The sequence below is a fragment of the Setaria viridis genome, chromosome 8 (genome assembly GCF_005286985.2).
Source record: "Setaria viridis chromosome 8, Setaria_viridis_v4.0, whole genome shotgun sequence".
In the NCBI taxonomy this organism is placed as follows: Eukaryota; Viridiplantae; Streptophyta; class Magnoliopsida; order Poales; family Poaceae; genus Setaria; species Setaria viridis.
In genome coordinates this window covers 6384625-6396814 of record NC_048270.2, presented here as the reverse complement: position 1 = coordinate 6396814, position 12190 = coordinate 6384625, and the positions used below count along the sequence as shown (strand labels likewise).

Below are 12190 nucleotides of genomic sequence, written 5' to 3'. Positions count from 1 at the left end.
ATCATCGATCGTCATCGCCGTCCGCAGGACCGCATGCAGCTGCACGGCCGGCCCTGATGGGGTCGATCCACCTGCGCGCCACGTCGGACGCTGGTTGAGCTGCTGTTCTTCCGTGACGTGACACGTCGGATTCGTTCGGCCGGTCGATCTCGTGCACGGGGCTTTATAGCTACCAGGAACAGGGGATCGCCGACGATAATATCTGGCTGAGGACACTGACGCTGCATTTATGAGGGGAGCCCCAGCGAGATGACGTGCACGTTGGTTGCCTCCCGGCCGGGCTCTTGCCGTGGCTTGTGGGAGAGAAACGGAGGGGAGTTGACCTTTTAACGGCTCAACATGGCACCGGCGGCGACGATAACGAGGTCAAAAGCATCCAAGTAGCTGGCCATCCCACGTGGTAACTAACCGTCATCCAGCGGTTAGCCGCTCACTGGCATGCGCGCGCATGCCACGTACGCACGGGGTGACGTGGCGCGCGTAAAGGATTCACATGCGAGGGTTGATGCGGCAGCAGGTTCCTCTTCCTTGCAACTAGAAATACAGCCTGATTTAGCATAGGTTTTGGTAATACACCCAATATGATTTGAGAGTCTTGTGCGCAACGTTTTTGTGACAACTACTAGCATTCTTTTCGGTGTGATAAGGAAGGAAAGATAAATCCATTTTACCACTACAAACAGCCTAGTTTTCCCGCTTAATCGCCTTTTAGAATTTCAATCCTTTTTTATTCACTTGTCAATTTTTTTAACTACTTTAGCTTACCTTCTAATGAAATTTGCCCCTTTTCTCCCTTGGTCCTTGTAATGTTGAGTGAGTTCAACTTTTTGTGTGATGACATAAGCCGCCTTAATCTACGTTAAGGAAAAAATCAAAATAAATTTTAGTCATCCTTTTTCATTAACTGTTATACGACCGTTCAACAAAATATTAGGTTCTATTGGCCGATGAAAAAAATAATCACTAAAAAGACTCTAGTCAATTTTATTGTTGTACAGGGCATGTCTTTTACTATCATCACCATTCAAAAAGATTCAACTAAAAAACAACAAGAAGAAGAAAACATAAAGGATAAATCCCATCGTGGGAAGTTTTGACCAATTCTTCAGTGAGCTAAATGAGTTTTGTGAAAATTGTGAGCTAAATGAGTTACAATTTGGCGTAGACCTTACGTGAGGCAAACTGAATTGGTGAGGGCAGAAATAAAATACTTTTCCCATAAAAATTCTTTTACTATTGGAATCTGACAAAAGGTCTGTTTGGATCCGTGCTAAAGTTTAGCCAATTAGAAATTAGTTCTTAATGATCCAAACAATAAAGTTAAAGGTGGGCTAAAAATTAGCAAGCTCTAACTAATCTTTAGTTCATTAGCCCTCCAAACCCAGCTAATGGAGGTTAATTTTAGACACAAATGGTAAAAGATCAAAAATACTCTCCCACTAAAATCTTATCATTTTCTCTCCTGCACCCCCTAAGGATAGAATGAACTTTTACTAATAAACTAGCTCCAAACAAGACATAAATAATTTTGATCAACTAAAATTTAGACGTCTAAACTTAAGTCAGGATTAAACTTTAATTTTAATCCATCCAAACAGATCCATCCATCCAAACAGATCCAAAATGACGGTAGATGATGGGACGAGGCCGTCCTGCCTCATCCTTAGACCCTCAACAGTGGTGTATCATGCTCGGGGCATCTTTGCATGTGACCCCACCTCCAATCCACCCCCATGCTCCGGTAGGGTCATTACCTGTTTATTACCAGTTTACCCCTGACCAGCAATACACAGTCCTCTCAGGGAAAAAAAAACCTTTAAAAAGGAAAAAATAAAATAAAAAACTGAGCAGACAGGGCTGGCTCCTGACTCCTGAGCAAAGCAAAGGCAGCGCGGCAGCAGCCGCCCTGCTCCTGCAGTCCGCAGACGAGAAGAAAACGCAACGAAGAAGAGAGGAGAGGAGAGCCCCGCGACAAGGGGGAAGAGACGTTGGTTTAATTAAAATTGGCGTTTCACCCTCAACGACGAGGGAGTCGAGAGAGGAAACAGGAGGCCGCATAAAACGCAGCCTCCCGCGGATCCCCCATTTCGCACAGTTGCAGTTCCCCCTCCCTCCCTCTCCCTCCTCTCTCCTCTCTCCTCTCTCTCTCTCTGGTCTGTGTCGCAAGCCAAGAACAAGCGAGCGTGGTGGGGAAGGGGGACGTCGGGGGCAACCACCGATCGACGGGGCACCGGCGCCGGCGCACGCCATGAGGCTGCTCGTCCCCGACGGCGCGCGCCGCCAGCGGCTGCTGCAGTGCGAGGCGCACCTGCCGCCTGCATCTCCGCCCCCGGCGCCGGCGTCCCCTGCTCCGGCGGCGGAGCCGGCGGCGGGCGGGAGGACGGTGGTGGTGGGGATCAGGCGGGACGCCGCCAGCCGGGAGCTGCTCACCTGGGCGCTCGTCAAGGTCGCCAATGCCGGGGACCGCGTCGTCGCGCTCCACGTCGCCGCGCAGCACGTCGCCGCCGCCGCCGACGGTAACCGCCGCCCTCTTCTCCCGATTAAAGTTGCCCGCTTTTCGTTCCTCCCCCTCTGGATGGAAACCGATAATCACCTCCCGAGCGTTTCTGCTCTTGGGATTGCTTCGAGTGTTATGTTTCTCGTTCATTCGTCACCGCGATTGTTTTTTTTATGAAAGTTACCGCGATTGGTTCGACGAGCAGAGATGGAAACTCGTTTCTGTTCCCCATTCGACGATTGTGATGTGAAATTAATTCCTTTTTCTCCTCGACTTTTCCAGGATTGCTCATGGGGCTGGATGAGCGGAGCAGGGCCGCGGACTCGCTCGCGTCGGTGCTCGCCGTCTACGACGGCTTCTGCAACCTCAAGCAGGTCCGTCCGTCCGTCCCAGAGCTTACCGCAAACATTCTTCTTTTTTTCTGCTCTACACTTTCCGCAAGTCATACTGTGCTCATTCGATGGCGGTCGTTCAAAGCTCTGACCTCGTCGCCGGATTTGGCTTTCAAAGATGCCCCGTAGATGAAATTTTGGTCCAGTCCGTCAAATTCTCTGTTTCAAAGTCTCCACCCCCCTGCCGTATCACTTGTGCTACCGCTACTTTACTGGATTGCCCTGTTTTTGTCTCTCTTCCTTTTTTTACCAACGCCTTCAACGTTTGGGCACCTCAGTTGTTTAGTTTTTAATTTTGACAACCACTGATCCCATTCATCTTCCTTTGAATTCAACTGCAAGCTTTGGATTTCTTAAAAAAAAGGATGCCTCAGAGTTCTTATCAATTTCTTGTTCCATTTACACACATCAGATTAATTTGGAGCTCAAGGTCTGCGGAGGATCGTCTATTCGCAAAACTCTGGTCAAAGAAGCAGCTTCCTGTGGCGCCGCCCATCTCATCCTCGGTGTTGCCAAGAATTCCCGGTCCTTCGGGTACTTAATTTGACGCATTGCCTGCTGCATATTGCCCATTTAGTCCAAACATATTTATTGTCTGATGCAAGTACTGTTTTTCCCCATTCAAACATGTAGATCCTCCTCCACATCAGTTGCCAAGTACTGCTCAAAGAGAGTTCCGGTGGGCTGCTCGGTCCTTGCAGTGAACAATGGCAAAGTTGTTTACCATAAAGATGGGGGCCACGGGATGCAACATGAACTGTACCAAAGCACAAGTATGTGGCAGCGCAATTTCATTTGCATTTGTTCATTTGTTCATTTGAGATGTTATGAATTCGGTGTGCTGAAGCATGGATTTGAAATGCAGTACCTGAGACACCAAGGAGGAGCTACCGGAAGCTCTTGTCATCCATGATAGGAGAGAAGCTTTGGGATGAACATGGAAAGGACAACAGGTCCATTTCTCGTGCCGTCACCATGCCAATGAGGTCTCCTGCCTCATCCATACCAATGAGGTCTCCCGCGCGGTCAAAAGAAGTTTCACTAGCATTGGTCCCAGTGAAGGCTTGCCGCCGCGAATCACCAGAAGTAGCAACTGGATGGCCCCTCTTGAGGAAGAAGTTCTTGCCAGACCGGAAAGCTTCCCTGCCTGACAAATCAAAGATGTCCGTGGTGCAGTGGGCGATGCGGCTACCGAGTAGGTATTCTGGAGTTTCACCAGTCCATTCGGAATACAGAACCACAAGACCAGACTCCATGAGTACCAGTCATATTCTCCGTGACTGGTTGGTTATTCCCTTGAGGAGCAATTCAGGAAAATCTTCTGTAGTAATTCAAGAATTGGACAAGGAAACTCCAGAGGAACTGACCTTGCTGAAAGAGAAATTCTCATCCGTTTATTCTTCCTTCAGTTACAGTGAGCTTGCAAAGATCACCTCTGATTTCTCACCAGGTACACATTTTCTGATTTATCTCTGCTATAATGCCTACTTGTATCTCTGTTACTTCTGACTTTTGCGTGCATGTGGTGTTTACTGATCAGATTGGTCGTTCTGTGCAGAGTGTGTAGTTGGACAAGGTGGCACTAGTCAAGTTTACAGAGGCTGTTTGGCAAATGGCAGGGAGCTAGCAGTGAAGATCCTGAAGTATTCTGATGAGGTGCTGAAGGAGTTTGTCTCAGAGATTGAGATTGTCAGCTCTCTTAGCCACAAGAATGTCATTTCCCTCATTGGTTTCTGCTTCAAGAATGATGACCTTCTGTTAGTGTACGAGTACTTGCAAAGAGGCAGTCTGGAAGAGATACTGCATGGTGTGTTTAGCAGCTTCGCTGCCTGCTACCTTTCTGCCTGTGTTATTGCCATGTAAGAGATACCTAACGTTATTATTGTGCAGGTGAAAAAGAATGCAAGAACATATTTGGTTGGACTGAGAGGTTCAGCGTGGCCGTGGGAGTTGCTCATGCTCTGGATTACCTCCATGGCAATGACAACAGTCGTCCAGTGATCCATAGGGATGTCAAGTCATCAAACATCCTCATCTCAGAGTGCTTTGAGCCAAAGGTATTTTGTTCTGCCAGATAGCACGGAATACATCAGTCAGTGTGCAATTTAAAGTGAACTCAAACTTTCAATATGTGTGTGATGCAGTTATCGGATTTTGGTCTCGCAGTCTGGGCTGCTGATGTGACATCTCAGATGACGTGCAATGACGTTGCAGGAACTTTCGGGTTCGTTATCTAAGCAATTGTTTGATTGTTTTGACATATCTTGCTGCATTGCAATAATTGCCTTACTGACATAGAGATACTTTGACAGATACTTAGCTCCTGAATACTTCATGCATGGTAAGGTGAACAGCAAAATTGATGTATATGCTTTTGGCGTAGTCCTTCTTGAGCTCATCTCGGGCAGGAAACCACTCTGCAATGGTTGTCCAAAAGGGCAGGAGAGCCTAGTGATGTGGGTAGGTGGCATCTCTTTCTAACAACTGCCATTGTGTGCCAATTTCATGTTTGAATATGTTAGAGGAAATGGCTCTTTTCTTTGGTTCGAACAGATAATTAAGTGCTGTTTGTTTTGTGCAGGCAAATTCCATCATACAAGGAGGGAAGCTCACACAACTTGTAGATCCCAACTTACCTACTGAAGGCCATACCAATGAAGTTGAGAGGATGACCCTTGCTGCTTCCCTCTGCATTAGACAAGCACCTCAGAACCGTCCTCAAATTGATGCTGTAAGTTTTTCTGCCCTTCTTGATGCATATTCTGCACAAGTGTTCATGCTTTTTATCATTCTCTTACAAGCATCTGGATGTACACATCAGGTTCTGAAGCTTCTCGAAGGTGACAACGATATCCTCAAGTGGGCACGATCACAAGTCGGATTAGCATACGAGGTCGATGGTGATGAATGTGTGATGACACCACCAGCACCAGGGAGCAACGCCAACATCCAGTCCTACATCAACCTAGCATTCGATGTGGATGATGACTCCGCCTCTGTCAGCAGCACCGACTTCATTGCAGCCAACACCTCCTTGGAAGAGTATCTGAAGGGAAGATGGAGCCGGTCCTCAAGCTTCGACTGACTGATCCGTGGCAGAGTTACACCTTGCTAGTGTATAGATCCTTTTTTTTTAATTAAGTTACATTTTTGGGCCTTGGATGAGAGTTGGCACATGCAATGCCCTCCACCGGGAATTTCATTTGATCATGTATGGCTTAGTTTTTTTTTATGTGGGGGTCTTTTTACCTCTCTGAAGGGACCCCTTTTTTACTGTCTGAAGAGACTTGTCATACCCAGGTATTCTCATCCAAAGGGATGAGAAATAAAATAGGAGGCAATATGAAATTGTGGGTTTCTTCCCATACCGAAATGAATCATCTTTGTTCTATACTCTGGCCATAGTTCAGGGTAAGTGGTTAAAAGCAATTATTTGTGTGCCTGCTGTGAGAAAAATTAATTCTTCCAGATCTTCCACTGAACATTTTCAGCTGTGCCCGGCGCCTTGAATTTTCTTTCTCAACGCTAGTTTTATTTTTCTGACAAAATTTATCAAATTCTCGATATGATAAAATAAAATTCAGTATCTGTAGAAATTATCCTTGTAAGAATCCACAACAATACAATATATCCTTAATCTAAAAGCTGCAGGCCATGACGGTGCATGTCCAAGCATTATACAACCACTGTCGGTTTCACCCGGTAATTGTCAACAGCATCATGACAACGAACGATCTGAGCAGGTCGGCTGAACAGATTCATTGAAAAGACCCTGAAAGCGAGAGCTAGGATCACCATCATATCATAAGAGCCCAGTTGGGGCATGTTACATCACATGGGACATGCACATGGACAAACCCCCTAGAGGCACTGAAAGGGATCTTGAAAATCATCTCGCGCGTGCATGACAACAGGAGCAAACCGACATCGAGCCATGATGGTGAAGTTGTGGACAGGAATTGTATTTATAATCGTCACACTTGCACATGTATAATATTATAAACATGTTGCAAGTCCCAGGCCTCGGCGTAAGGACAAGTCAAATTTTGACTTGCAGGTCCAGTCTTTCCGGTTGTTGCAAGGGCCGCGTATTCTCCCTCCTTTCCAGGAGCAAAAAATCTATGGCTGCATTTCTGCAATTTACAACATAGATTACCATTGCAATTTACAACAGATATTATGAAGCATTTCGATCTCACAACTTATCGACTGCAAGAACATGGAGCATATCCCTTCAGGGAAACACAGTACGTATAAACATGGGAATTTGACATCAAGGGTAAAACTGAAAGTCAATTAGTACGCCCATGACTCTTCCAGTTGTTCAGAAATCGTTACATACGCAGATCCCTAGTTAAATTGAAGTTACGATGACCTTCCAATTACACGCATCAGCAGACACAGCATGGGACAGGGAGAATAGCATTGAGTTTGTCCAGACATGTACTAAAACACAGAGTAACACTCCAGTGAAGGGTACTAGGTGTGACGGACCAACATTCGAGCATGCCATGTTCGCTTAACTGGCAGCTCCGTCTTCAGTCTTCTCCAGCGCTGTCAATGAATGAGAGTATTAGTGGGCATGCCATGCTGGGGAAAGAGAAAATGAATCTTAAGTGAAGAGTGGACAAGGCTGAACTGAACAGTTCTACTTACTGTTGTAGTTGAGGAGCTTTTCGATGAGGTCGACATGGGTCATCAGCATTCGCCTACAGCAGTAGCGGACCAAGTTCAAAGCATCCAGAGCGTCCCTGAAAACAGATGGACACAAAACATGATTTAATTGGTATCTGGTAGTAGTGTCTGGATCAGCAGATAAAATTCCCATTTTTGTGGAATCAGATGTCCGAAAGTACACTAAACTTCTTACAACCCACCCAACTCCCTCAGATTGAACTCTGGAAGACCCCATAAAACAAAGTTCTTTTATTCAAAAAACTGAATTACAACAGGTACTATAATGATCCATACCAGCCAATTCAATTCAAGACAGTCTGCAATCAAAGGTTCAGAATATGCTGACACATGGCCTCACTAAAAGGGGGGGAAACAGTGAGTATAAACTCTGATCTGAGATGGATTCCAAAATGAGCCAACCTCAAGCAATTGTAAGTCTCCTCAAGTGTTATCTTAGTATGGGCTTAGTGGCTATATAAAACTTGCAAAGTTTCAATCTACGACATGCCATATAGATTGAATTTCCTGGCCACATGTGTACCAAAATCAAAATCCTAATGGGTAAATTCCCAAATCCATCATACCCAGATTCTAGAAACATACATGCTGCCACAGGCTCTTGATTCCTGGATAATGCGATTGGACCATCATAAATGCATATGAGAGGCATGTTCACTCTAACAATGGCTACAACAGTTTAATCTTCTTTTATTTCCCTTCTTAACTGCACATCTTGGCATTGTTTGAAAAGAACATATGTAAAACCATGTTTACGCTAAGGTTGTGCACAGGCATCAAACTCAATGGTGATGCTTGATTACTTATATGTTAAGTTTGACACAGTAGCTTTTAGCTTGCTAGCCAAAAATAAGTTTAGAGGATCCTAACAACATTCAAACGTAGAAGTCCATAAATTAGATTACTTGTACCCTGATGGAACAAGCACACAATCAGTAACTAGTCGCTACTAGAAAATGCTAGTCAAAGTGCTGGTCCAAAAGGACTGAATGTTAATAAAGATTTCCAGCCAACAAAATCTCCAACTCACATCATTAACTATATGTTGTAAATCCTTATAAGACACCTTCTTTATTATAAATACTGCATACTTTCATGAAACCAAATAATGCAGACTTGGGTGAACACAGCTCATTATTTACTAGTATTATGTAACAAATGTTTTATTCAAACCATGACAATCTATATCTATCTTTGAGAACTAATGTTCCACTGCTTATGCTTTCTCGAAAGGATTCTGTCAGTGGCCATTAAACTTTCCTTGATCATTTCTATGCTATGCATTTTTTTTTCTGGTCACTGGCTACCTCTGTCAACACAAACATCTCAGAATATCTAGATACACGAAACACCGAAAACATTCAACAGGAGCATCAACAACCAATAAACCCAGGACAAAAAAAAAAAACATAAGCTCAAGGAGTCAGCTGGGTGCAAATGGGCAAACCAGTTTTATTTAGTGACAGAGATATCCAACTGAACAATTCAGGAAAGGAACACGCATGCATAGCTAGTTATTTGTTGTATAACTTATGGCAATTCTGCTACAAATTGTACTGAAACCATCTATCTAAAACATTCTTCTACAATTGATTCCCTTGGTGGTCAACAAACTGCCTCATATCAGAAGAACATGTCTTACATACTGCAAAAGTTGGGCACAGACACAAATCCAGCATGTGTAGATCCAGAATCTACAGAAGCCTCTTTGAGACATGTTACTATCATATGCAAGCATCAGATTCCTCAGTCAAAGCACTCAAGGATCCAGAATGTATTGGGAATGTCAGAATTCAGAATAAATGCCGGATGTATTGGGAATGTCAGAATTCAGAATAACAGGCCTAGCAGTTAACTGGAGGTGGCACTCATTGCACATGCCCAACTAATTCATATGCTCGGTAAGTATTCCTTACTGTATGACCAATGGACAAACTAACTGAATCCATTCCACGAGGGTTGACTGAACATCTAAAAACCGAGAGTGTGTATCTAAGCCTGTTATTCCACAAACGCCATAGACAACCTAATCGTCCCCACATGGCATTACTTCACAATCCCAAACACCCAGAGATTCGTGACCCAACGCAGAATGATTCCATCATGCAGAAGTCGATTCTTAGGAACTGTAACCATTGGTTGGGTAAAATTGGGCCTACCCCTCGGTGTAGTCCGCCTGGAGGAGGTCGAGGTACAGGTCCCACTTGTTCCCGATCACCTGCGCCACCACAAATCGGAAGAAAAACGAAAAATTAGACACAATTGGGGAGTACTAAACCCTAGCCGCACGGAACACGGAATCCCTGGCCCCTAGGCACGGAGGAGGGGACCAGGTAGGTGAGAAAAGGGGAGGGGGAAGCGGGGAAACCTTGCCGCAGGTGAAGCAGCGCACCGGGATGATCATCTTCGCCGCCGCCGCCGCCGCCGCCGCCGCCGGAAGGATGGGGTCGCCGGTTGCGGGAGGGGAAGGGGGACAGGACGGGTGCGGGGTTTTTGCGAGGTTTCCCCCTTTTTTATTTTATATAGATGTTTTATTTATGGAGTTTTTTCTTTTCTTTTTTTGTGCGAAGTTCGGTGAAGCCTTGAGTACGGTAAACTTAGGCATTGTTTAGTTTCCAAATTGGGAGTATTAAAGTTGGGATTTTGCCATAAATGCGCAACTGTAGCATTTCGTTTGTATTTGTGAATTATTGTCGAAACATTGACTAATTAGACTCAAAAGATTCGTCTCGCAAAGTACAACAAAACTGTGCAATTAGTTTTTGATTTTGTCTACATTTAGTACTCCATGCATGTACCGCAAGTTTGATGTGATGGGAAATCTTCTTTTTGCATAGTGCCAAAATTGAGAATTTGGGGGTAACTAAACATGGCCTCTGTAAGTACCTGATAGCTTGGTATTTAAATTAACCAAAGATAAATTTTAACTAGACAAATTCTTTCACAATGCTTTTAGTTAGAGGACATCCATGTTTACATTTTGGACCAAATTATGTTTACACAATTTGCATGTTCCCCGTCCTTTTAGATTTATTTAAAAAAATTATTCTCGTGATGTTTCCAGAGATGGAGAACTTGCATTTGGGTATCTTGTGGTTAGATGAATTTGATAAGTTCACACATCGGTATTTTTTATTAGAGTCCATCCTTATGAATTAATTTCCCTAGCTGACCTTCCTAGAATTTCAGAGTGGTTTGAGAACATGTAGTAATTTATTTTTCTCTTTTCTTTGCACAAAAAGAATCATTTTTTGCTTTTATTAATTTATAACCAATATAGATCTTAACCTCTCCTATTTCCATAAAAAATCCTTTATCGATGGTTGTATGCTAGTATTTTAAAACACTTTCAATATTTTCATAAAGGCAATCATAGCAATGAAATACTAGGCTAACATTAAACTGTGCAATGGCTCTATGCTACTAGGCACAATGAGGTCACACCAAATGTGACCTGCTCAAACTTTGTTTTTAGTATAGCTCTACAAAGTCGTGATATGCTTGAGCAGGAAAGGATTTCTAGTTTCGATAGGTTATGCTCCGAGTTTGAGTTGTTCCAAATGTTTTTTTTTTACAATGTAGCTTGTAGTACTTAGAAGACAATAACCGAGAAAAGGAAAAGGAAAAACACAAGTACCAGCCATGTCAACCACTAGGATTTTTTGTAGTGATACAACAGACCAGATGAACCCATTTTGCATAAAAACAAATATGTATAGCATTTAGAATCTTAAAATTAAAATTCACCAAATTTGGCTACTTTTCAGAATTCTAGGAATTTTTAGGTCACAAAATAATTTCCCAAATTATGGATAGTACCTAACATTCCTATACTAGGATGAAGTAATTCTAAATTAGTTTATATCGTAAGTTACAAAGAGAATTTCAATGGTAGATCACTTTGGGGCTTCAAATCGTGGGAAGGGGTGGTCGATGGTTAGGGCTTAGGGTTTAGCAAGCCGTAGTTCTCAGTGCTAAACCATACCTGCTTCACTCGCTTCACTGCGTGCTGTTGGGCAGATTGCATGTGGTGGCTTGGACTATGAGGTTACCGGGTCTAGAAAGTTTTGGAAGCTGAAACGAAGAAGATTAATGAGGCAACTAGTAAAGGATGGGAATTCAATGTTTGTATTTTTTTGAACTAATTACCAAGAGTAAGATAAAATTTGCTTGAATCTTTGCTAATTATGATCACCGACGAAGCATTCACCGATGAATACCAAGGAGAATATATTCTGCATGGTAGTTTAGAATGCTATGTCCGGTCAACCGTACGTCATCCTACAGGAACTCTCGGTAGTTGTTGCAAATCTAGTAGTGTGCAAAATGGAGCCAATGTGTGCGCGTGTGAGTTGGTTGATGGGGGTTCCATTGGATAACAGAATGATCTTTTTTTCATGTGTGCAAGGGTGGGCACATCGGTTAAGCTCAGTTCGTAAACATTTCGTTGGGATTTTTTTTTCAACTCACAGCTCTTGCAATGAAAAAGGAGCTTAATCATATCTTTTTCGAATTACCAGGTTTGGAATTTGAATGGACATAGTATGATGGCTTTTCGGATCCAGGTATGAGATCAGGGTGGTCGGCTGGTCCCGAGAGCTTACAT

At 43.7% G+C, this 12190-nt stretch overlaps 2 protein-coding genes across 2 annotated transcripts; one reads left to right on the top strand and one right to left on the bottom strand.

Moving 5' to 3' along the window:
* The first annotated feature begins 1889 nt into the window (after positions 1-1889).
* Positions 1890-6280, top strand: LOC117833408 (protein kinase STUNTED). The gene is made up of 11 exons (XM_034712879.2): positions 1890-2516; positions 2780-2871; positions 3302-3423; positions 3523-3662; positions 3755-4339; positions 4448-4696; positions 4780-4946; positions 5034-5113; positions 5202-5349; positions 5471-5620; positions 5711-6280. Exons 1-11 carry the CDS (start codon positions 2249-2251, stop codon positions 5972-5974), a joined length of 2265 nt encoding a protein of 754 aa, XP_034568770.1. The 5' UTR covers positions 1890-2248; the 3' UTR covers positions 5975-6280.
* Positions 6281-7169: 889 nt separating this feature from the next.
* On the bottom strand, positions 7170-10110 carry LOC117833409 (DNA-directed RNA polymerases I, II, and III subunit RPABC5). Its single transcript, XM_034712880.2, has 4 exons — positions 9953-10110; positions 9744-9802; positions 7546-7640; positions 7170-7443 (listed from the first exon to the last, which is right to left on the bottom strand). Exons 1-4 carry the CDS (start codon positions 9986-9988, stop codon positions 7409-7411), a joined length of 225 nt encoding a protein of 74 aa, XP_034568771.1. The 5' UTR covers positions 9989-10110; the 3' UTR covers positions 7170-7408.
* Positions 10111-12190: the final 2080 nt, after the last annotated feature.

Excerpts from the sequence above, each read along its gene's own strand:
- LOC117833408 (XM_034712879.2), top strand. The coding sequence starts at position 2,249 with ATGAGGCTGCTCGTCCCCGACGGCGCGCGCCGCCAGCGGCTGCTGCAG. Across the intron at positions 2,872-3,301 it reads GCTTCTGCAACCTCAAGCAG|ATTAATTTGGAGCTCAAGGT; the intron begins GTCCGTCCGTCC and ends TACACACATCAG. Across the intron at positions 5,114-5,201 it reads GACGTTGCAGGAACTTTCGG|ATACTTAGCTCCTGAATACT; the intron begins GTTCGTTATCTA and ends ATACTTTGACAG.
- LOC117833409 (XM_034712880.2), bottom strand. The coding sequence starts at position 9,988 with ATGATCATCCCGGTGCGCTGCTTCACCTGCGGCAAG. Across the intron at positions 9,803-9,952 it reads GCTGCTTCACCTGCGGCAAG|GTGATCGGGAACAAGTGGGA; the intron begins GTTTCCCCGCTT and ends GTGGTGGCGCAG. Across the intron at positions 7,641-9,743 it reads CAGGCGGACTACACCGAGGG|GGACGCTCTGGATGCTTTGA; the intron begins GTAGGCCCAATT and ends ATCTGTTTTCAG.